We start from the raw sequence: 26,105 nt of genomic DNA, 5'->3' as shown, positions 1-26,105 counted from the left end.
TTAAAGAAAGAGATCATCTACTAAACTACAATGAATTTTGACAGTCATAAGCTAAAGCATTCTGCTATTTTTGATCAGTTACTGCTTTCAGTCTTCTCCATATTTTGTGTGTAATCATAAATTCCATTTATTGCCTTCCCTTTCCAGTTATTGAAGGCCAAACATGAGATATGACCAAATGCTAACTATTACTTTAGAAAATGAATGCAATGCATTTTCAGTTGTGTACACAACCGACATTAGAATTCATATAATTGTGATACTTGGCTATCTTATATGAAGTTAAAGAAAGGAAATATGGAGCTAGTTCCAATCATAATTATGCAGCTTTTTTTCTCATAACAAATCACCATTCAAAAAATATATGTTTATCATATAGCTGCATCATACCTAATCAATATTATTGCCAGTAAGTATTTATTAATTTATATTTGTAAGGCCATACTATATTAATTGTTAGATTATCATCCACTCACACTATATTTATGCATCCCCTTAATATTTTTAGTTTCAAAGATCATCCATGGAATATTTCTATAAAGAATGTTATAAATTATTAGCTTTCAGTTATTATTGCTTTTAATCAAATCCATTTGACAAAAATAACTATTATAATTATGTCATTTTTTCTCTTTAAAAGCTCATTAAAGCAAAAATAAAATATCTGATCTGAAATCTTGTGAAGAAAATTTAATCTAGCAATTAATTTATGATGGCCCCAGATACGAGTTAGGAAAACTATACAATGTTATGTATATTCTGCTATTCCATGAACTTGTGAAAAGTAACTGCCTATCTTTTCATCAGTTTTGTTGCATTTATAATTTTTTTTCAAAAAGCAAGATATTTACACAGAAACAAAATTTATTACCATTTAACCTGACATATATTATATAACTACAAGCATTTTATATAAAATAATGATGTAGGAATGTGATAAATTAAACAGTTTGATAAATAATTAGTATTCATAAGTTATTAAAAACACTTGATTATCAAGAATTTAGAATTAGCATCCACACTGTAACTTAGTTTGAAATGTAACACTGGTAGTCTCTTTCAACACTGAAACTATTACCCCCATGTAAATGTTACAAACATGGATATTGCACTTTAATGAAAACATTAGTCACTTCTCAGTAAATGTGTGTTGTGCAATTATTTATTCCAAGTACAAGTCTGTAATTTCTGATGCTCCAGCATGCACCTCCAAATTCATTGTCCATGGCTGTTTTCAACCTAGATTGTACACCTAAAATGAAAGAAATAAAAATATCTTTCTGTTTAAAAAATTAAGTGTAAACATGTTGAAATGTAGATGCAAATTACTAGAAAAGGATTTAGTGTCATGACTAATTGAAATGAAATATTCAATAATTATTATTATTATAAGGTTAAAAAGAGAAATCTAACATTCAAAATACTTATAAGTCCATAGAAAAACAGCTTAGTCTTTCAACATTTTGGGAAACTATATACTCTGGTCTATAATGTAATATAAAGCAACCGAATAAATTCTTAATATATCCTTTTGAAATGAAGTTTCTGAAATACTGAATTTTGTTATGACATATATTGAAATCTGTCAACTTTTGTCATAGTTGATAGAAAATTGATTCTGAATCTTAATGTGCAGAAACAAATATATACATGAACTATCTTCTCATCTCTATAAAAATAAAAATGCAAGGTACAATCTGTGTGTACATCAGAGCATAATTAGTGTTTTGAAGTTTTATTTATCAGATCTTCCTTACTAGGTAATTAAATTCCTCAGTTACAGGTTTTGTAATTTTGTGAAAGGCTAGGAAAAGAGTTCTAAAATACCTTCTTATCATACTGGTTGTTTTGGGGGCATTCAATGCTTCAAGACACACAGACATACTCCCTGAAATAAAAAAAGTCAAATAATATTTTATGACATAACCAATATGTATAATTGTGTGATTCATCAATTAATTTAATTACAATGGTCATATTCATATCTCTCTAACAAAATATTGAATATCTTTGATAGAAATAATCTTAGAAGCTTTATGAATATGACCTCAGGTTTATAGATATAAAGCCACAAAACTGATTTAAAAGCAACTTTCTTAAATAAAAAGGTAATGTTCTGGCAGGTTCATGTGTATGACTGGCATTCCACAGCAGCTGATCTTTCATTGTGTCATGAGAACAAGTAAGTCACACACTACAACTATATTTTGGGTCTCAGCTGATCTGGTGTTACTCTTGCATAAATATGACAAACATTTTCTTTTACTCTAGAAAATATAGGTCACAGAATTTTCATAAAGATTATGTGATACACTGAAACCCTGGATATACAGAATACAAAATAGTTATTTTAAAGTGTTTATGCTTTCAGTAGAAACAAAGTAGACACATGGTAAGAACTGTAGAGATTAACTTGGGAGGCCTATAATTATCATAAGAAAAAGTGTGTAAGGAAAACTTTACAGTTATCAAAAAGACATACCTTTTGACCACTGACCAGTTGAAGGTAACTAAATAATCATCTCTATATTCATACTATTATATCTGAAATATAATACAAAACAAACACTGATTAGTGCAAGACATCACAACATGTCAATATTATAATAATGATAATAAGAAACTACATTACATGCCTTTATAATTTCAATCATATTCTGTTGACCTTGAAGCATTCTTTTATATCTCAAGGATTAATTGTCTCATTTGTGAAGGACACCAGAAAAATATTCCATATTTTAATCAATGAACAATGTCTCATTGCTTGTATTTGTCAAATTACTGCTTCATTAATTTCATATACAGTACATGTATTCAATGAGTACACACCATTCATCAGGTTGAATCAGAAAAATAATGCAAAATGTAAACACTTTCACTGTGTCAGTAGATTTTTTGTCTTCCTACTGTGAGTGTCACAGATAACATTAACAGTCTGCACCGTTGTGCCACTTGTGTGTCAATAATTCTGCTCCATTTCCATTGAAATAGAATTGAATGAATACTTCCCTAGTTATTTAACACAACAAAATAGCATTTAATCTACTTACCTTAAAAATTCAACGTAGAAGGGTAAAATGTTGTAATAATTCCTAGATAAACAATCTACTTTCGTTTTCACATGCACATGTTGACAGCGGCGCCACCTATAATATTGCCTGGCAACGAGCACCTGACTTCAAGGGAGGCCACTCTTATACGTGAGAAAGGCCAGACAAATAATATCATTTTTTCCAAAATTCATTTATTAGCAACCCTTGCTTCAGTTTCTGGTTAGGAAAATATTAAATAGAATTAACAAATGAAATAGCTGTTATAAATTGTTACTTGAAGCAAGGGTTGCTAATAAGCGAATTTTGAGTCAGAAATGGCCGAATTCAGCAATTTTAACGCGAAATGCCTGTACCTGTCGTATTTTAAATCCATTTTACATCAATACTGAGAATATGTTATTATTAAAAACGACACAGTTCGGTAGTTTAAAGTTTATTTTAGTGAAAACTGTCGATTTTCAACACTGTCATCGATCTTATTATTTTTCAAAAATTGGGGGCCATCTGCCTATATAAATCCTACGTACGCCTTTCCTCAGTAGAAAGTGTGTCAAATGTTGCGTAAAAATGTTACTAAATACAATAAGAACTAAATACTGTTAGGCACGTCAATGGAAGTACTTTGGGTGTTTATATAACGGAATTAACGACACTTTCTAGTTGAAGATATATTTATTTTTATAACAAAACGACTCAGCGGAATTGACGGACAGTATGGATGAACTACAGTACACATCCAAAGATTACTTTACCGGGTTATATGTATTTACTGAAAATCCGTTATGGGTTATAATAAAATGTTGTTGAGAGTTCTTTGGGCGTTTATATAACGGAATTAACGATACTTTCTAGTTGAAGATATATTTATTTTTATAGCAAAACGACTCAACGGAATTGACGGACAGTACATATGAACTACAGTACACATTCAAGGTTAACTATATAGGGTTGTACGTATTTACTGAAAATCCGTTAGAAGTTATAATAAAATGTTCTTGAGTGTAAACTACTTTGAGTATTGTTTATGTGTCTTAGATTTCTTACGGTTTTAGCGGATTTCTGGGTCCAGTGTCTTAGTTTTTATCTTTGTTTGTTTTCCGTGTTTAACGGATTGGAAGCTAGTAATGAACAGTTCGGGCCTGAATTTATAGTTTCCCGCGTAGAAATCTTTGAAAGAAGGTGTGTTGCCGCTAGCCAATGATTCTGCAGTTCCTCTCCCGTTAGCCAATCGCTGGATGCCGTCAGATCAGTTACTCAGCAATTCATACGCCGTACAAGACAAAGATCCGTAAAATGCAAATATAGTTCCGTAAAACGTCTCTGCGGATCCGTTGACTCCACAAAATGTCTTATTCTGGTTTAGTTAGGATAGCGAAAGGCTTTAGAAACGCCGAAGCAAACATCACAGTTCTTCTCTTTATTTGCCGACCAGTTCGGGTGATTGAAACGGTTTTGTATAATAGAAATAAGCATTTGTCATATCCGATCGGCAGTTGTCTGTTCAATGTAAATCAGTTAGTAATACCCTGATTTTAGACGAACTGGAGTTACTTGCGATGCAAAATATGGATGTAATGCATGGAGATGTATTGTTACGATACAGCAGTATCATATTTTAGTAATAACAGTTCTGATATAGGCATAAGAATTATGAATGTCGTCCGTTTTCACGACCAGGAAGGAAAATAATGGTTAGAGTTTTCCTTTATGTATTGCTTCTACCGTCTGTTTGTACGCGTTATGATAGTTATAGTAAGCATAAATTCAAGCCCATTAAATGTTTATGTCCACAAATGAAATAAGAATCTATTGTGATTGTCACATAGACACATAAATAAAGCAGGGTGGGGTATCTCATACTGCACTACCCCCTCCTTTGTCAAAAATAATTCTCCCGAATTATGATATATGCAATTAGAAACATTTTAAAAACAGCACACATATAAATATGTAGAGCAAAATAATATTTAATAACACACATGAACTTGTAATTATTTCAAACAACTTTAACCGGAAAACATCTAAAGATCATCATACACATTACCCATATACAGGGCATGTTTTTAAGTAAAGTCAGTCTGTTACATCTTCTCAGTCACTCTTTGAACAACTAATGTTTTTCCAAACTATATTAAACTGATAACAAGCCCAATTAAACTTTAAAACATTGAACACATTTAAAACAACATTAACTTAAAATATGTCAAATGTACTAGTTTTTCTGATAATTTATCACCATCACTGTAAAGTTACATTTATCTTTACTCAACGACATCACGTATTTATATATATACTATTTACTCTATTTATACCACTTTATATTACTATACCATGTGGCTGGATCACTTATTTAAACACTTTACTTACTGTTTTAATTTTTTTCTCTCACTCTTTATCGGTTATAATTTTGTTTCTTTCTTTTCATTTAATGTCCCTGTTCAATTTAATCTTAATGAAACTTGATATATACATGTATACATATTTATACTATTTTCTCTATTTATGCCATTTTATATCATTATACCATGTGACTGGATCACTCATTCAAACACTTTACTTACTGTTTTTAACTTTATCACACTTTTTAGCTTATAATTTCGTTTCTTTCTTTTCATTAAATATACATGTTCAGTTCAACCTTAATGGAACTTGATGCATTTTCTGCAGAAAAGAGGTCAATGCATCCTGCGGGTCCTTTCTAGAGTTTATCATCTGGATTTGTGCTACTTCCACATCGGACGGGATCTTTCCATTTGCAATTTCTTTAAGCATTTGGTACAGGTAAAACCTAGATTTACAAGAGGCCTTTTCGTGTTCCTCACTCTTGACTTTACCGATCCAGGCAACGCCAGAAAGTTGTATTTGTCCAGTAGGTACGATCTGGACATGCTATAGCCTACAGGTTTACACGTGAGGGCCTCTTCAATCAGCATTGATATGTATTCCTAGGCCAGAAGCTTTCGGTCTGGTGTCATTTTCAACCAACCACTAGGAGGCCATTCTAATGTTTTCTCCCCAATGTCTAACTCCATTTTCTGTCCATTCCAGTCTCTTCTAGCTGGAGGAACCAGTGGCATCACTCCAGTGCTTAAAAGTTCCCGTGCCTGTTGACTATACATCTCGGTTCCAGGATTTAATTTTGTACACGTATACTCGGGCTTTGGTTTCTCTTCTGTTAATGTTTGTTTCTTGTTTGGTATATCTGCGTTTAATGTATTGGATGGTTTGTCTATTATCTTCCTTACTTGTCCCGTCAATGGATCCCTTGCCCACTTTAATTTTCTTTTTAAGTTATTCTGAGATTGTGACTTACTGACTTTTGCCTTTTCTTCTTGTTTTGTTACACATTGTCCAGGGATTTCACTTTGATTTTTCATGTCTTCTACCTTTTTCTCATTATTGTTTATGTCTACATCTGTTTTATTGTCATAGTCATTTAGTACAGAGGCTACAGCTAACTGGACTTCCTTTTCCTCTGTCATTACTACTGGTTCATCTTCTTTTTCTTTCGTTTTTATACATTCATCTGTCTTGTCTGATATGTTTTCATTCTTTTCATCAATCTTGTTCTCATCATTTACATTTTCTTGACAGTCCCCTTTTTCATTTACATTCAGTTCCATTTGGTTTCCTTTTCCATATGCACTATCTAACGCCCACAACTCTTTTACATATTCGTCCAGGTCTTTTCTTTTATCGTCCTTTTTACTCTCATCAGTCAACTCTGGCTTATTTCCTTCATCATCTATCACCTTATTGAAACTACCTTCATTTCCACCTTTTTCCTTTACTTCTTCACTTACATTTCCTTGATTACTTTCCTCTATTTCTTCTTGTAAAGCCTTCTTCTCTCCTCCAATTTCAATGTCCACATTAACTCTTCCTGTGGTCTCCTTACATTTATCGTCACTGTCTTCATTTTTCTGCTGTTTCTCTTCATTCTGATGCTTACTTCCCACTTCACGTTCCTTCACTCTTTTCTCATTATCTTTTTCCTCAGACTTATTCTCAGTTTTCTTCTCTGCAATCTTTTCATCCTTGTTATTCTTAACTACTGCCTTATTTTCATCACCACTTTTTAACTTTTTTCTTTCATGCTTACTAGTCTTATCTCTACTGCCTTCTTTTCCCTTACACAATTTTCCCTCATCATCATTTCTTTTAGTTTCACTATCACTGTCCTCACTGTCGCTTTCACTTAAAATCTGTATCCTTTTTCTTTTCTTAACACTCAAGTCTAGTACGCCATCATAGCTTTCTTGCACACTTTTCTTTTCTACATTTCTAATTACTTCTTTGACTAGTTTCTCTTCAGACTTCTCCTTCTTACTCTCCTTTCTAGGCTTTTTCTCAGACGACTTCTCACTTTTACTTTCCTTACTGGTTTGTTTCTCGACCGACTTCTCCTTTTTACTTTCTTGCTTCATCGTTCCTAACACTTTCTCTTTCAGACCGTTCCTCCAACCCCTCCTCCAATTTCTACTTTTTACAGCTGGTTCTACTAAGGAATGAATCCACTTGCTCATGATGCGCCGTACCTCCATACCTTCTGTGGAGTCCCATGGAGATGGTGTTACAATTTTTGCATAGTCCACTGGGTAGATTGCCATGTAAAATCCTGCAGCTACACCAAAGACATTCTTTGGTACGTGGTTGGTAGCTGCAAAGTGTCTCTGTTTGCAGTGAACATACAGATCGTTTACTCTGGTGAAAGTACGCTCTTCCCTAAAGCACCAGGGACACACAACAGATTGACGCCTATGTGCGCTAGAGACAAGATGTGCCTTGAGTTCCGTGACATTATAAAACACTCGAGTGCATAGCCAGCATTTCTCCATTGTCTGAAATCAACCATGAGAGAATTTACTAACAAAGGAACATCCTCTCTTGACATTTAATCTTCAGTACATATAAATTAATTACGGTAAGTTAATGAAGTAACGTACAACCCTCTTAAATTGTTAAGTCTTAATATTCCTACAAAAATAGTTTCATTTGTACTCACTGTTTCTGCTAGCAAAATAAAAAGAAACCGTCACGCGTATCAGTTTTCGTATAACAGTGTCTTAACTGTCGAAATTCGTGTTTTTGTTGTTGTTTTTTATTTATTTATTTATTTATTTGTTAACAGTTTTAGTGTACATTAGCTACTGGGTTTCATTTAAGATTTTTCTCTGTTGCACCTTGATCCAAACTGGTATGTTATTTCCAGAGTAACGATGTAATCTGTCTATGTGGTATGCCTTAACTTTATCTTTTGGAGAACGTTTCACACCGTATATAAGATCATCTATTTTAACAGTCACAAGATACGGCCCTTTCCATTTACTTATGAGCTTTGAGCAAACACCCTTCTTCCTGGTAGGATTATGCAACCATACAACGTCACCTGGGTTCAATACTCTTTTATTTGCCTTTGTATCATAATGACGTTTCTGATATTTAGTGGAACTATTGATATTTTCTCGCGCAATATCGTGTACTTCTTCAATTTTATGGTGCAGCTTTTCTACATAGCTGTCATAGGAATCGTGTTTTTCTTCTTGAATCGGGCAGCCTATCATTGCACTCATCGGCAGTACATTCTCATGTCCGAACACCATCTTGTTTGGAGAAAACGTGGTGGTACTATGACAAGAACTTCTGTATGCCATCAAAACCATTTGTAGGTATAAGTCCCAATCATTCTGATTTTGACTGCAGTAAGACGACAACATGGATACAAGAGTCCTCATGAATCTTTCACTTAAACCATTTGCTTGAGGCCTTAAACTTGTCGTATGGGTCTTCTCGATACCAAGGAGGTCACAAAGGTCAGCCATCAGTTTAGATTCGAAATTGGTGCCTTGATCAGTATACAGTTGGAGGGGTACACCAAATCTACAGACAAAATTATTCACGAAAGCTTCTGCAACTGTCCGTGCTTCTTGATCAGGTATTGCAACACATTCTGTCCACTTCGTGAACCAGTCAGCCATAACAAGTACATATTTGTTACCCGACTTTGTTACTGGTAATGGGCCCAAAATGTCCATAACTACCCGCTCCATAGGTTCAGCAACGATATATTGACCAAGTGGTGCCTTCTCCTTTGTCAGATTCCTTGAAGTGCATATATCACACTCCCTGCAATACTTCTTGACATCTTCTGACATACCAGGCCAGTAAAATACCTGTCGAACCTTTTCAAGTGTTTTCTCGACTCCGAGATGTGCCGCTGTTGGAACATCATGGTGGTGGTGTAGCACTTGGAACAACTAGTTGCCAAATCTCTTTATTACCAGGTGTTTCCAAGAACTTTCGGTAAAGCATTCCAGACTGTACTGCTAACCGGTCCCATTGTCTCCATAGAGTGTTCAAGGCTGCCTTGCCACTTGATACAGATGCCCAGTTTGGTCTTTCCTTGCCAGAAATCTTTGCATCTAGTATCGGTCCAATGTTAGGGTCTTTCATCTGTTCTTGGCCTACTTCTATTGGTTCCCACCCATCAAGAAGTACATGATGGTGTGTCAAGCCTTCAGTGTTCTCCTGATTTAATGCCTGTCTTGTTGTTACTCGTAGTACTTGTTCTGTTTCTTCACTGTCATCCTCAGTGTTATGTTCATCGGTATTTGCAGTGTCTTTATTGATATCTTGTTGTCGGATACAAGACTTGCAAGGTTTCCGTGATAGGGCATCTGCATTGTTGTGAACTCTTCCTGGTCTATGTGTGACTACCAGATTGTAATTTCCCAGTTCTTGGAGCCATCTTGCTACTTGACCTGTTGGCATCTTGAGACTTCGCATCCAACTAACTGCTGCATTATCTGTCCTTAGAAGAACTTCCTGTCCGTAGAGATATGAATGGAAGTTTTTGAGAGATACCACAACTGCTAAAAGCTCTTTTCTTGTTATACAGTAGGACTGTTCATGGACGTTCATGGTTTTGCTCATGTATGCGATAACCCTTTCTTTACCGTCCTGCTCTTGTGATAATACTCCAGCTACCGCTTTGTCGCTCGCGTCTGTGTCTAGTATGAATTTACAGCCCAACTGAGGATACGCAAGTACTGGAGCAGTAATTAAAGCACTTTTGAGTTTTTCAAAAGCTTCTTGACATTCAGGACCCCATACAAACTTTGCCCTCTTTTCACAAATCTTGTGCAATGGCCTTGCAATGTCGGCGAACCCCCTAACAAATTTTCTGTAGTAGGAAGCCAGTCCTAAGAAGCTTCTCACCTGTTTTACATTTACTGGTACTGGCCAATCTCTCACAGCTGATATCTTGGCTTCATCAGTATGCACACCATCTTCAGATACCTTGTGACCGAGGAACGTTGCCGACTTTTGGAACAACAGACATTTTGACGGCTTCAGCTTCAAGTTTGCTTCTTGTAGCCTTTTGAATACGTCCTCCAGTCGCTCTAGACACTCATCAACTGATTTACCAGGAGTGATTATATCATCGATGTATAACAGAGATTCTACCCATTGTAGCCCTCGCAAAACCTCTTCCATCAGTCATTGGAACGTCGAAGTGGCATTGACTAAGCCAAATGGCATCTGACGGAAATGATAAAGACCATACGATGTGGAAAAGGCTGTTTTTAATTTGTCGTCCTCACTCATTTCGATCTGCCAGAAACCAGAACATAGGTCCATAGTATTGAACCACTTAGAGCCAGCTGGAGCGTCTAGACATTCATCGACTCTTGGAATAGGGTAAGCGTCCTTGACCGTGACGTCATTCAATTTTCTGTAGTCCACGCAGAAGCGAGTTGAGCCATCTTTCTTGGTTACCAAAACAATAGAGGATGACCAGGCACTGTTTGAAGGTTCTATGATTCCCTTAGATAACATTCTGTCAATTTCTTCTTTTTCTGTTTGCCTTTTTCCAAACGGTTGTCGTCTTGCTGGTTGGCGGATAGCAGTAGCATCTCTAGTATTTATTGCATGCTTGACTTTGTTAGTGCAACCAAGATCATCTGATGATTTTGCAAACACATTTTCATATTTACACAGGAGTGAGGCAAGGCGTTGTTTCTCGTCGCTACTTAAATGTTCACAGCTCTTTTCATATAGATCTTTTAAATGTTCTGGTATATATTCTGATGTATCTTCTGTGATTAGTGTTTCAGCTCGTGCACAAAGATGTACTTCCTCCTGAGTCTCTTCATATGTTGATTTACATAGACCAAGTCCGTCCCCAGGATTTAGAATGGCTGTTACATCACTTTTATTTACAACACCTATACCTAAATCATCTTGATGTGGATCTATAATTCCTTCGATTATGTTTATCTCAGTCTGTTTTTCGGAAACACTTTCAATATACCCTGTCTTGGCTGACTGGTCTCCATCATGCACTGCTACTTTAACATAGCTAAAAGAGTTAGGAGGGAGTTCAACTTTTTCACTTACCACCACCCGACATACCCGTTCAGCTTCACCACTCGCGTAACACTGAATGTTCTCTCCTGATCGCATTTTTAACTGAAATGTATCTAAATCCCAACTTTTTACATGTTTAAGGATGAAATCTTGACCTAAGATTCCGTCTACTGACACATCACATACAATGATTGAATGTTCTACTAGACATTTGCGAATTAATCCGATGCCGAATCCGAATCTGACATGGGGTATATTTTAGGGACTTTCTCAAAATATTTAGTGGTTCAAATGTCAATAATGGTTCTTGACTAACGATTTAACGTTGAGCTGTTTTTGTCGATTGACTAGATATTTTGTTAAACTGACTACCATATTTACTAGACTGTCGTCCAAATAGAACACTTTTTACTTTTTATGTTAATAGTTCCGTAGCTCACAAATATGATATCTATACATGCTATATAGGTATATATCTTGCATTAAAGTGTCGTTCAATTCATATATATGGAACTCAACCTGTCACATTATTTATTTCAAAATACATGGTTAATACACTTTAATTGCCATGAGCACAAACATGTTGCTGATTTTTGTTAGACCCATCTACCATATAAATAGGCAAATTCCATTGCAATGGAGAACTTTGACTTTAAATAAAGTAAAAGATACGGATTCCATTGATGATTTTGCTGTCTCTGTAGGTTTAGTTTAGCTTCAGTATTTAACCACTTTGGCTAACGCCCTCGTGGTTCAATTCCTACGCGTTGTCTGAACTCTGAACCGTGTTAAATCAGACAATAATCCACTCACTCGAAGGCCTTGATTATTTGTTTAAAAAATGTCGTTTAAATTATTTTGAACTTACGTGCTTGTATAAAATATATACTCAATAAATGGACAATAAATGCAGAGTAAAAGATTTATGACAAAGAAGACCTCAGAATTTTAGGCTCCTACTGTGTAAGTAAACTCTTCTCCGCTCCCTGACAGTCACATTCTTTAATGTACCAAATGATCTGAATGAATCTGACAAAGGCTCACAAAAAACAAAAAACTTTCCGTGGAATCATATTTTAATCAGCTTAGCAGTCTTGAAAAAGGCGATTCTCAAAAGTTCCGTTATAGTTATAGACTATATGGAAACCTTTTTTGCCCCTCACGGTCATGTTTAACATAGCGAATGATCTTAAGGCCACCTAATAAAAATTTATGCAACACAGCCTAAGAAAAATGCGACCATTCTATACAAGAAACTTGCGGTCAGGACTTAATGAAATGTTGGTGAAGGTACGATTTCTGTGAATATATGTTGAAAAAGGAGTCAGTAAGGAGAAAAGTTCTTAATTTTGAATGCTATTGCAACCAGAACTCTGCATGGATGACTCAATATTTTCATTATCGAAAAGAGCATCTACAAGAAATTTTCCTGTAATGTCTGGACAAAATAGAAACAAGTGGATACTTCACAGGTCGCTCAACACGACAAAGACGAAAATGTTGTAGGCTCGGTTTGATTGAGCCTGTTCATGGACGGTAGTGAAAATGCATGCTACCCTACACGCCCTCAAGCCCCGGGTTGAGCAGAACTGAACATTTACACATGATGAAAAGCAATTTAGAGACATCCGAAGATATATTCAAACGGCGATGAACATCGAACTTTCAATGATACACGTGTTGCGGCGTGTAATGCCTTGAAGAGCGGCGTTTGGTCCCCAGATTAAGTAATGAGTTTGCCCTAAACGAGAAAACAATGAACAGTAGTAAACAAACTGGAATTTAGAAAGGGGATGTGAGATTATGGAGTAATCTGACTCTGTGGTTAAGTAATGGGACTGATGACGAACGTACGACGGACGTCTCATGATTATAGATACAATACGAGTACAGAATGATAGGTGAGCTTAATATGCTCAGGATTATATGTGTAAGAAATTAAAAAATAACTATAACACGTTTACGTGTTATGCTAAATTCTTTACTGAAGTTTTTAAGAAAATCTAATCTTTATTTTCATGACATAAAAGATTCATCTCTCATTTGCTCCACGAAACAACTCAGGTATTAGGATAATATACACCCCTTAGTTCAAGATTTACAAGGAACTCTCTGGATAACGTACGACATGGTGTCAGAAATAGAAAAGAAGATGTCTGCTGTCCGCCCTTTGTGTTTCCTCGGATAATAGGTCATAACGTCCGAGACAGAATCTTCGTCTTGTGTGGTTTTTTCTTAACACTTGACAGAATAGTGTCAACTAAATTTCATTGTTGTATTAACAGTAACGACCAAATATTATGGGGCATAGAAAAAGTGTTTCCGGTATCCTGGCCTACCCTAAATATTTGGCCTGGCTTCAATGTTTTATGGCCTTGGAGATTTTTCTCAACTTTTTAAGAAAATGATGCCAAACTGCACTTTTTTATGCTTTTTACATGGTCATAATGTTAGAAATCAACTTACTGATCAATGCTCTAAAGGCATAACACCCTTATTTGTGTTCATTTTTTGACACAAATATAATTTCCAAATGGTCCAACACAATGAAAATGTAAAAAAAAATACCGACCTACCTACCCTATTTTTAGCATGTTACCGGAAACAAACATGTTTTGTTTGGTCTAATGTTGTTTTTTGAAAATAAAACACTGAATTAAATTGACCAATACTTCCGATGGCAAATGCATTTAAATGTTTTGAGATTATCCCTTAAAATACAGTATGAACATCGGATTACAACCTCGGATTCGGTATCGGATTAATTCGCAGATGTCTACTAAGACGTCGCTTAATTGTACCTCAAAATTACTACGACCAAATACATGAATTTTACTACCATCTACACCATGTATTTCCATATTTCTTTCTTGTAAAGAACCATACTGCATTTTGTCAAATACAGTCTTTGAAATTAAAGTTGCGGTGGCCCCACTATCTAGTAATAAGTTAATAGGCATTTTGTTTATTTCACCCCTAACATACATACCGTTATCAAGTTTGTTTCCCTTGTTACCTATTTGACCAATCCTTGGTGTTTCTATACAGAGAGAGTCGTTAACAGTTGTATTACTTTTATGTTCTTTCATGGTTTTACTATTTTCTAGGTTAACAATAAACTTACTTTCTGTTTGTTTGTTAAATGCAGGTCTTTGACTAAATGATTTCGCCCCCTCCCGACCTACAGAGTGGACGGGTTGCCGTTTCCCGAATTCCTGGTTCCATGACTTGTGGAGTTGCTACTGCTGCTGTTGTTCTGCCTACCACGATTGGGACAACTTCTGTATAGATGGTCTTGTGAATTACAAATGAAACATGCCCTTGTTCCAGTCTGTCTGTTATGTTGTTGACCCCTTTCAATTTTGTCCAGTCTGTATTGAATAGATCTCAATGTCTTCTGCAAATCAAGATCTGATTTACCTGCACTGTCTCTTCTACTGTAGCGGTTACTGGGTTCTGTAGTTTCCCTGCTACCCTCACTGCCAACCTGTCTGACCATATTTCTTCTTCTGTCTTGAGAATAATCCTCGCCCACCAACTCTTCGTACCTTTCAACTACCTCGACAGCTTCTCTAATTGATTTACAATCTCTGTCCATTAATCGACACCTCATATCTACTGACAGAGCCTTGTAAAACTGCTGTAATGCTAGCATCTCTTGAGCTTCAGGTTCTAAGTTGTTATATGCCTTTTGTGCAAGCAGACGTAGATCATCTCCAAATGCAGCGATGTGTTCCCCATGGAGTCTTGAACGAGTTTGAAACTTTGATAACCATCTGGTTTGCTGACGGGAAGTGCCAAACCGTTGCTCTAAAGGAAGAGAAAGGTCACGGTATGACCTCTTTTCATGCTGTGGTAGACTAGTATAGAATAACCTAGCTTGACCCTTTAAACTTGCCGCAAGTGTAAGTGGCATCCCTCTGTCAGACCACTGTCCTAACTCGGCACAGTCTTCAAAATGTGAATTATACTGTTCCCAGTCCTGATCTCCAGTAAAAGAGTCTGGCTTGATAACAATATGTGGCCGTGTAGCATGGTCGGCATAATAATGTCTTCTATCTTTATTATAACGTCCGTCGTCGTGATGTCCATTATTTTCGTCTTGATTTTGTACTAATGGTGACTGCGGTCTATCTATTTGATCTCCTTGACCAATGTTAAACTCTACTTCAGAATCCGAATCACCCATTTTGACCCACAAATAATAGTGTTATATATGAAAGATTTAAATTGTCAGACCTATCCTGATATAACAGGGAGCTTCCAGGTCTATAACCTTACCCTAAGGGGCCGAAAGACACAAATAAACAAAGCCTTTCTGTTCATAAATCCGTATTAAATGTCCGTAGAATCCGTTGAAAATATCCGTTGAATCCGTTAACATCTCCCGTAAAATCCGTCGAATGTTTTCCGTTCAATCCGTTAAAGATTTACAGTTCGTTTCTTACAGTCAATAAACACCGAAAATACACGAAATGACCGAAAGTTCCGTATTTAGTTTTAGATATTAGTCAGAATAATATCCGCCACTTCTGACACCAAATTGTTAGGCACGTCAATGGAAGTACTTTGGTTGTTTATATAACGGAATTAACGACACTTTCTAGTTGAAGATATATTTATTTTTATAACAAAACGACTCAGCAGAATTGACGGACAGTATGGATGAACTACAGTACACATCCAAAGATTACTTTACCGGGTTATATGTATTTACTGAAAATCCGTTATGGGTTATAATAAAATGTTGTTGAGAGTTCTTTGGGCGTTTATATAACGGAATTAACGATACTTTCTAGTTGAAGATATATTTATTTTTATAGCAAAACGACTCAACGGAATTGACGGACAGTACATATGAACTACAGTACACATTCAAGGTTAACTATATAGGGTTGTACGTATTTACTGAAAATCCGTTAGAAGTTATAATAAAATGTTCTTGAGTGTAAACTACTTTGAGTATTGTTTATGTGTCTTAGATTTCTTACGGTTTTAGCGGATTTCTGGGTCCAGTGTCTTAGTTTTTATCTTTGTTTGTTTTCCGTGTTTAACGGATTGGAAGCTAGTAATGAACAGTTCGGGCCTGAATTTATAGTTTCCCGCGTAGAAATCTTTGAAAGAAGGTGTGTTGCCGCTAGCCAATGATTCTGCAGTTCCTCTCCCGTTAGCCAATCGCTGGATGCCGTCAGATCAGTTACTCAGCAATTCATACGCCGTACAAGACAAAGATCCGTAAAATGCAAATATAGTTCCGTAAAACGTCTCTGCGGATCCGTTGACTCCACAAAATGTCTTATTCTGGTTTAGTTAGGATAGCGAAAGGCTTTAGAAACGCCGAAGCAAACATCACAGTTCTTCTCTTTATTTTCCGACCAGTTCGGGTGATTGAAACGGTTTTGTATAATAGAAATAAGCATTTGTCATATCCGATCGGCAGTTGTCTGTTCAATGTAAATCAGTTAGTAATACCCTGATTTTAGACGAACTGGAGTTACTTGCGATGCAAAATATGGATGTAATGCATGGAGATGTATTGTTACGATACAGCAGTATCATATTTTAGTAATAACAGTTCTGATATAGGCATAAGAATTATGAATGTCGTCCGTTTTCACGACCAGGAAGGAAAATAATGGTTAGAGTTTTCCTTTATGTATTGCTTCTACCGTCTGTTTGTACGCGTTATGATAGTTATAGTAAGCATAAATTCAAGCCCATTAAATGTTTATGTCCACAAATGAAATAAGAATCTATTGTGATTGTCATAGACACATAAATAAAGCAGGGTGGGGTATCTCATACTGCAATACTAACAGATAATTTAGAGATATACCCGCTTCGGTGTCAACAAAATTAATTTTTCTTCGGAAGAGTGATCCATATTTTTCCTAACATTGAGGTAGAAGTTGACGGAGTTACCTTTTTACAAGAAGTGTTTTGTTAGCAAATAAATCACGTCAAACGTTTTGAAAACTACTCATGCATGTATTTTAACGTCACCTACACTAGGTTAAGCCCTATTTAAAAGTAGTATATGACACTACGACACAAAAGAAAAGGAGAGCATATTTAAACTTAGTCAGATAATCTTTCTCAGTTGTTAAACTTATGGCCTTCATTAACCTCGCAACATAAAACGTAAATATTCAATCAATATCTCGTTTGCTGAAGTTTATATTTTATCGCGTTAACCTTATGAAAAAACTAGACTATTGTTTCCTTCGAGAAATAGATTTGAAACGTTAAAGACAGAAAAAAGTATCAGATTTAAAAAAAAAATGGTATTATACATTTTAAAAACTCAGTATTTTACTTAAATTATGCCATGCCCTTTTTTAAATTTTTTTGCTTCTATAAACATCTAAGACGTGTTAAATCAAACAGGGTATGTCAGTTACATAAATATTCTTAACATCTGAAACCGCTACAAAAATATGGCAATGCATTTCAAGATGAATGCTGTTCATAAAGTCCTTTCACAGTGAAACGAGACCCAGTTTTTGTAGAGGTAAAAGAGTACAAAATTGTCTTCGACATTTATCATATTTTGTAGTAACGTAACACAGTTAAAACTTTAATAGACGGATAGCTGAAAAACTTATGTATTAATTATAAAATAATTACATCGGTCGGGCTTCTGGGGCCGTATTCATAAAGCATCTTAAGTATAAGAAATTGATTATTTACTTAAGTGTTACTTAGGTAAGAAATTTATTTTACTTAAGTATATTTGTTATTCATAAAACAACCTAATAAGTAATTCTTGGCTTTTATTGCGGACGAAAACATTAAAAAAAAACAACATTAATTTCAGATAGATACAACATGCACAATTATGTTTAAAGTGCTTTCATCTGAAAAACAACACTTTAATCGTACTCACGACGCTATTTTGTTTTCTGACTTAAGTAATTTCTTACGTATCTTAAGTTTAAGCTGTTTTATGAATAGGACTTAAGTGTTTTACTTAGACTTAAGCTGAAATCACCATAAACTTAAGTAAAATCTTCAACTTTAGTCAAAACTTATACTTAAGATGCTTTATGAATACGGCCCCTGATCTATTGAGCAACATATTTACTTACAAATTGAAGTATATGACTGAGAAGCTATGGTAACTTACAAAAAAGTAAACTATTTAATTTTACTTTTCCTGTCCTTATCGATGAAATGATAATATATGAGCCAAACATCAACAAAAGAAAACTACAAAGACGGAATAATTATCTACAGGAACCATTTTACTTGTGAAAGGTAACGGTTTCTGTGTGAAGCATGCAGCCGTTCTTTCTTTACACTACAGAAAGAGACCCGTCACGTTACAAATAGTCTATTAGAAAGAAAACAGTCGACCTCCTTCCTCATTCTGCCTAAAGCTTATGACAGTTTGTTTTCTTTTGAAACATCAGAATTCGGGCAAACATTAAAATGGAAGTGATGAGAAAAATACGTACAAGCAAAGGTCTAAGTCAGTAAAATATAGTTGTAAAGATGGAACCCGGAAAATGTGAATGGGACTAAATATACTATATAACTTTATTAGTAACTGTTGATCTTTGACATTAATTTGACTGTACCTTTAAGTAGAATGATATTTGTTTATTGTTGACATTGTTTTTGAACCAAAATAGTATAGGCAATGTTATTTTATTTCAGACAAACGTATGATCTATGATTAACAAATACATGCATCGACCAAAGGAACAATTATTTCCCATCACCCTAATTTAAGATTTTAAAGAAATGAACGCTTTGTTGTTTGGTTAGAATTATGTCTAATTGTCGCTCCTTATAATCCATGGGGGCCCCTTGCCGGCTGTATCTCCATGCAGAGGGGTACGACTCCCCCGAAAATGGAGCCGCCCGTTTGCCATGGGTGGAGGCCCTTAAACCGGAGAAGAGGGTCCTGGATGTTGAGGTGCCCCATAGCACCCCGGGGAGGTGATGCATGCTTATTTACATGTTTGCATCCTCTTTTTGGGGTGTGAGTGCCAATACACATATTTGGTCTTTAATTTGGTGTAGACGTTTCTGGCGGTCGTATTGGTCCGATACGATTAATCGGCTTGTCATGCCAAGTCCTAGGAAATCTCACTTTAACTACGCTTACATCTTCTTATTCTTCATGCTAAACTGAATCTATATGTTTTCATTTCTATATTGCACAATTTTCTATTGTTGTTTTTTTGTTGTTGTTTTCTTTTCACAAAAATGTATTGAACATTTTATTGCAATATGTATTTCTATTTCCAAGAAGGCGGTGGCTTAGCGTAAGTTGGTTGGGTAAAGTATCAATCCCTTGAATCCCCTTATTGCATTTTTATAAACAAGATTGCGAAATACCTGGCCGAGTATATCAATACAGTATCCCTAACATGTAGTATCCCTAACATGTATGATCGGCGATATATGACCTTTTGTGTCGATTCGCCGTAAAACCCAACTCACTCACTAACATGTTTGAGCTGGATATCCGCTCTGTTTATATGCTGCGAGTGACGAATCTAAATAATTTACCATGGAAACGCAGAATAAAAATCAACGAGCTCATACCAAAACAAACTCTGACGGCACGGAAGGTGAGAAGCCTTCTCACCGACCATATACATCCAACATGGCGTTTCCGAGATTCCATTTGACAAGTCTTTCTCCATTCGTAATTGAAAAAAAAAACACTCCAAAAGAATAGCGGGTGTACAGAAGTCCGTCAAAATATTACGCACAGGGGATCTGTTTGTTAAGTAGAAAAAGCAGCACATACTCACAATTTACTAAGTGAAACATCCTTCTTCAACCGGTCATGTAAGTGCATTGCACACCGCACTTTGAATTTCTTAAGGGGAGTCATTCGCTCTTCTGATCTTGCTGGGGTATCAGAGACGGAAATTGTGCAAGGCCTTACTGAACAACATGTCACTGCTGCTAGACGCATCAATTAAACGATTAGGAAAAGAAATTAGCACAAACACTATCATTCTTACTTTAGGCGTATATACCTTTTCTTCCTTCATCTATAAAAGTTGACTATCTCATGACAAAAGTTACTACATATATACCAAATCCTCTTCAATGCTACAATTGCTTTAAGTTCAGGCACGAAGAGAAAAACTGCAAAGGTGATTACATTTGCCTTAAATGCGGCGAAAATGGCCATTCTCATGAAAATGACACCTGCAGTCGTCCGTTGCGTTTTGTGAACTGCAGAGAGCCACATTCAGCAAAGCCTCCTGACTGCAAGACATGGAAAATCGAGAAGGAGGTTCATCATGTCAAATTCACAAAGGGCATTGAATTTCCAAAAGCAAGACAGATTACCAAATTTAATGCTAAATTTACATCTCCAACACTCGCACCAACTTAATCATCAATAATTAAATCTCTTTCAAAGCAACACAGTGTATTGATGCGTTTAATCAAACAGATCCACTTTACCAAAATTGCCTACTCCAGCTTCGATACCCAGTACGCAACCAACAAATGTACAGAAAAACCTTCCAGCTAAAGTATCGTCTGCAATACAAAACACTCCTAATTATAAACCACAGCCACAACATACTAAACATTCAACAAGTACTTCATCAGCAGCAAAGGTGAATAAAACACCTAAAAAATGAACTGAATACCGGTGGAGCGGGGAAGGGATCTAATGATCCCGTTAAGCGCTACAACCGGTTTTAACATCTAGTATTAGATATAGATATGGAGGAGGAGGATGGACGTTCGTCCAGACCTCCAGCCCTACCCCCTTAACCTTCTCCTGAGAAGACTGATTAATGTGATTACAACATTTCCAGATAAACATTTTTATGTCGAGTAAAATAATCTAATTGAACTGTCGTCGATTTAAACCAATTATAATGAAATTCTCCTTCTTCTGTCAAAATACAATCCGTCTTGGATACATCTTTTAAAAATTATTCAATGTAGAACTTTATAAATAAAAGTTCAGAAAGGGCTTCTGGTGGAGCATCAATTTTAATAAAAAATGCATGTCCGCATAGAGAAATTGATTTGGATACTACTATTCATTCAGTTGCATTACATGTTACTATCCATCGACCTATTACATTTTGTTCAATATATATATACCTTCAAAATATAAACTTAATCTTGAGGATCTTCACTACCTTATCAATCAACTACCGCAGCCTTTTATTCTGTTGGGAGATTTAAATGGTCGGCTGTTCTGATAGCAATACTGGATGTCAAATTATTGAAACCTTTATAGAGAGAAATTCTCTGCTTATTAATTGATAACTCCAAAACATACATTCATCCTGCAAAAGGACACTACTCTTCACTCCATTTATCAATTTGCTAACCAATAGAGAAAAGTGGAAACTTCACAGGTCGCTCAACACGACAAAAACGAAAATGATGCAGGCTCGGTTTGATTGAGCCTGTTCATGGACGGTAGTGGAAATGCATGCTACCGTCCACGCCCTCTAGCCCCGGGCTGAGCAGAACTCAAGCCTTTTTCTTGACTTTGAATGGAGGGTGCTGGTTGACTTACATGGAAGTGATAATTTTTCGATTATCTTATCAAGTATCTGTCTACAAACGTCAGATCATCCATCTTATTTTAAATTTAATAAAGCTGACTGGCAACAAGATCAGTTTTTATGTAAAAATGATTTCACTTTGGTGAAGTTCACCAATTCTTATCATCCTGATTGGTTTTCTGTTATTTTATCCGATATTGCAGACAAATCCATTCCGAAAACGTCACGAAACGGTAAACCTAAAAATAAACCATGGTATAATGATGATTGTAAGACCGCTGATCGAAAGCGGGCATTAAAAAATTCAATATACGGCCGACAAAAGTCTACAATCAGTTAAGATTCTGAGCAAAAGCTCGCCGAACTATAAAGCAAGCAAAGAAAAAGTCGTGGCATTCATACGTTTCCAAACTTAATTCTAGATCGTCGGTTAAAAAAGTCTGAGAAATGATTCGTAAATTAAGTGGAAAAGGAAAAACTTCCAATGTTTCCTATCTAACAAACACAGACCAGTCTATTGCATCTACCAAAGAGGACATTACCAATACTCTTGGGAAAAATATTTCAAAAAACCTCTTTATCAAACAATTATGATCAACGCTTTAAAAACATTAAATCGACTAAAGAAAGTAAACCTTTAAATTTTGATTCAAATAATGATGAAGATTATAATAAAACTTTTTCACTCACAGAATTACTTGACTCTGTAGACAAATGTCATGATACTGCGGCTGGTCCAGACCAAATCCATTATTAACTTTTAAAACATTTACCACAAGAATCATTATACTCTTCCTTAAATATACAATATTATAAGAAAAACTGGTATTTTTTCAGATTCCAGGGGAAAAGCTATAATTACTCCCATGCCCAAACCCGGGAAAGAACCAGTAATTATAGAACAGCCACCAGGATATCTTTGCAAAACCAGGATTTTGGCAAACTTCACTACCATTTCTAAGTGACTTAGAAACTTCTGTTTTAGTTTAGATGGTAGTTTAGGGGACAAGGGGCAATAAATGATTTAGTTTTGCATTATTTTTAATTTTCTTATGTACAAAAATGATGATTTAAAAAATTGTCCAATTAGATTTTTCCAATTTCCAATCGGATATATTTTTCCAATATTTTGGCGGGCTGAATTTTTTATAACAAATTTAAAGGCATATTTGTGTTACTTTTGTGTTTTACTGTCTTTTTGTCTGGGTTTGAGATCCATATTATAGTAAATAAAAAAATCCCATTTAAAAAGCTGGAAAAAAATCCGATTGGACATTTTCAGAAAAAAATTCAGATTTTTTGTAAACAGTTATAAACAGGATCAATAAACACTATTAAACATAAATAGTGAATAACGATGTTTTTAGTCAGTTGAAAATGGTTTAAAAAAAAATTCTAAATCCAACTGGATTTTTTTCCAATTTTAGGAGTTGGAATTTTTTCCAGCTTTTAAAGTTGGAATTTTTTCCAGCTTTAAAAGTTGGATTTTTTTCCGGCTTTAAAAATTGGAAAAATTTCCAACTTAAAAGATGGGACTTTTTTTTCAATTTTGAGTTACTGTTGTCATTTTAAGGCTAAATACTTCTTTTCCAAGCAGTTTTGAACTACATTAATATGAATATAGGGCCTGCGACGTCATTTGTAACTCCAGTTTCATGTATGCCATTGCGTTTAAAAGTTTTTATAAACAGGACTTTTTACCATTTATATAGAAATAATATATACTTTTGTGAATGTAAAAAACAAATATTTGTATTGCATCTAGAAATGGGCACTCCATATTCCTCGGAATAATATTCCGCCCATACGTCGCCGAGGATCCGAAGCATATTTCCAGCGTATTTTCTCAATTCTTATACAAATCTAATAACCAATAATTATTCCAAGATTGAGACTAAATATAACTTTCTTTCATTTTATGCTATAGCGCAACAATTGTTTACCATATAAAGAAATAAATTTTGTTGTTGCGCTTCATCATGTGACATGTTTAGCCTGCCGAACGGATTCTGTTGTTTCTATGATAAAAAAGAGTGAAACACCAGTTTCAGGACACTAAATTTTGAGACAAAAAATGGTCTAAAATACACTCCTTGTGCGACCTGTACCTTATTATCTGCAAATGACTGGCCTAAAACATATGTATATTTATAAAGCCTGCGACCATATTTGTAACCATGCACTTTTTCCACAAATTTGAGCTAAATCTGGATAGATGGATGACCATTTCCATTTTATCTGAGTTCCGGTATCTCAGGTAAGATTTTAGACCCGGCCATCTACATGGAGCTTCAAGCATTAGTTTATTTTACACAGTAATTTCTCGTACGCAAGAGTCCTTCATTCTATAAACATTATGAATAACCATTTGAATATAAATACCTTTACAGTACATCTACCTGCTGTACCAAAAAAAATCGTACAAGACCATAATACGAAACAGGCCCCTGCCACTTAACTAAGCGCAGGTTTTAATTCACACAAAGCGATAACACGCATATTCGTCAAATCCTGACATAGTATTTACAGCAATATGAGGAAATTGTCGTAATGTCAATCATTATGTAGAATACTACTTACATTAAATATTTCTTTAAGAAATTCATCGATTTGTAACTGAATGACAGGCCATTGACATAACCGAATTGTTTTTTTTTTGTTTTTTTTATTTCATTCGGCGCATTTAATTTATCCAGTAGAAACATTAATAAGATGTCAGTATCTACTCGGAAAGCAGGAGGGAAGAGGCTTTTTGCGGTTACGGTTGTATTAATAAAACCCGGTCCGTCCAAACCACGGAAATAACCGATTTCAATTGTACTGAAACCACCAAAAACTTATGGACGGAAGGCTAATATAATTACGAATGATATCATGTCGATATCAAGTTACATTCTGTCACATATATATCTAGAAGTTAAAGTCATTTGTTTATATTTATATTCATAGCTTTAAAATCACGTTCTCACGTTGAAATATCTAAACTATCTCGTTATTTTAGGTATTTGCTTATGTCAAGTAAAATATCTCATTGAACATCCCCTGCGAAATGGACCATTGCCAACCATGGTCAACCTAGGTTGACCTATGGTTGTATGACCTTGGTTTTACTACGGTTTAACAAAATAACAAATTGCCAACCATGGTTGACCATGGTTAAAAGTTGACCATGGTTCAACCATGATTAAGATATGGTCTATGAACATGGTTAAATGAGAACCATGGTCAAACTATGATTAGAACATGGTTAAGAACATGTTCAACCATGATTAAGATATGGTCTATGAACATGGTTAAATGAGAACCATGGTCAAACTATAATTAGGACATGGTCTATGAACATGGTTAACCATGAATAAACATGGTGAGAGTATGGTTAATGAACTTGGTTCAACCATGGTTAATGGACGTGCTATTTGAATATAATTATTAGAACACAGACAACTACTGATCACTGTATATCATATGAGCACTAAATACAAAGGCTTCAGAGCTTTGCAGCAGAAAATGCCTCCAAAATTAGGTTTTCAACCTTTGAAAGAAATTTCAATCCATCTTGACCAAAACACATACCGTAATTTCTGATACCCACAGATGAACAAGTATTTATAACACTTAATGCACCTTCACCATTATTAATAAAGGCTGCTTTGAGGAATAAAAATCTACACTAGGAACAATATTAAACAATCAAAAATTTATTGCGTAAAACCTTCATTTTACTGATTAGCTTTTTTGCATTTCTTTTGAACATCTTGCACCTTCAATGTTATTTTTGTGTCTTTAGTGCCAGGAAACTTTTCTTTTAACACTTTGCTTAAGCAAGCATACAATCTTGGATCAAATTTGGGTTTGGGCTCTGTGCTGGTGTTTGCTCTCCTACCAGTTACACTATGGGTAGTAATGTAAGCAGTGGAAAACAGAGCCAGCAGAAGTTTTTTACAGCACTAAAAAAGGCTGTCCTCGTGACAAATCATATCCTTCAGTTGTGGTTCTGTATAGCCATTATACTCCTCACACGGTTTCTGTGAAGGGCTACTAGGACTTTCTGAATGGCTGGACAGGATTGATCCTTCAGGCAGATTGGAACCTTTCGAGTTCCCGAACCCTCTTCTTTAAGCGCCTAACCTGATCTTGAAGTTCGTCAAAATCCCTAAACAGAAGAAAAACTTTAATC

The 26,105-nt window shown here is 35.3% G+C and overlaps 1 protein-coding gene and 1 long non-coding RNA gene across 2 annotated transcripts; both read right to left on the bottom strand.

Moving 5' to 3' along the window:
* Window positions 1-852: 852 nt before the first annotated feature.
* Window positions 853-3,580, bottom strand: LOC128551373 (uncharacterized). Its single transcript, XR_008368773.1, has 4 exons — window positions 3,051-3,580; window positions 2,483-2,544; window positions 1,828-1,888; window positions 853-1,252 (listed from the first exon to the last, which is right to left on the bottom strand). It is a non-coding gene; the product is annotated as an uncharacterized LOC128551373 (long non-coding RNA).
* A 903-nt stretch (window positions 3,581-4,483) lies between these two features.
* LOC123552907 (gelsolin-related protein of 125 kDa-like) lies at window positions 4,484-8,129 on the bottom strand. The gene has a single exon (XM_045342655.2). It carries the CDS (start codon window positions 7,889-7,891, stop codon window positions 5,999-6,001), a length of 1,893 nt encoding a protein of 630 aa, XP_045198590.2. The 5' UTR covers window positions 7,892-8,129; the 3' UTR covers window positions 4,484-5,998.
* Window positions 8,130-26,105: the final 17,976 nt, after the last annotated feature.

The sequence above is a fragment of the Mercenaria mercenaria genome, unplaced genomic scaffold, assembly GCF_021730395.1.
Source record: "Mercenaria mercenaria strain notata unplaced genomic scaffold, MADL_Memer_1 contig_1032, whole genome shotgun sequence".
NCBI lineage: Eukaryota > Metazoa > Mollusca > Bivalvia > Venerida > Veneridae > Mercenaria > Mercenaria mercenaria.
The sequence above is the reverse complement of the archived record's forward strand: the minus strand, read 5'-3'. Positions and strand labels throughout refer to the sequence as shown.

What these genes read in the sequence shown, in the direction of transcription:
- LOC123552907 (XM_045342655.2), bottom strand. Translation starts at nt 7,891, where the DNA reads ATGGAGAAATGCTGGCTATGCACTCGAGTGTTTTATAATGTCACGGAA.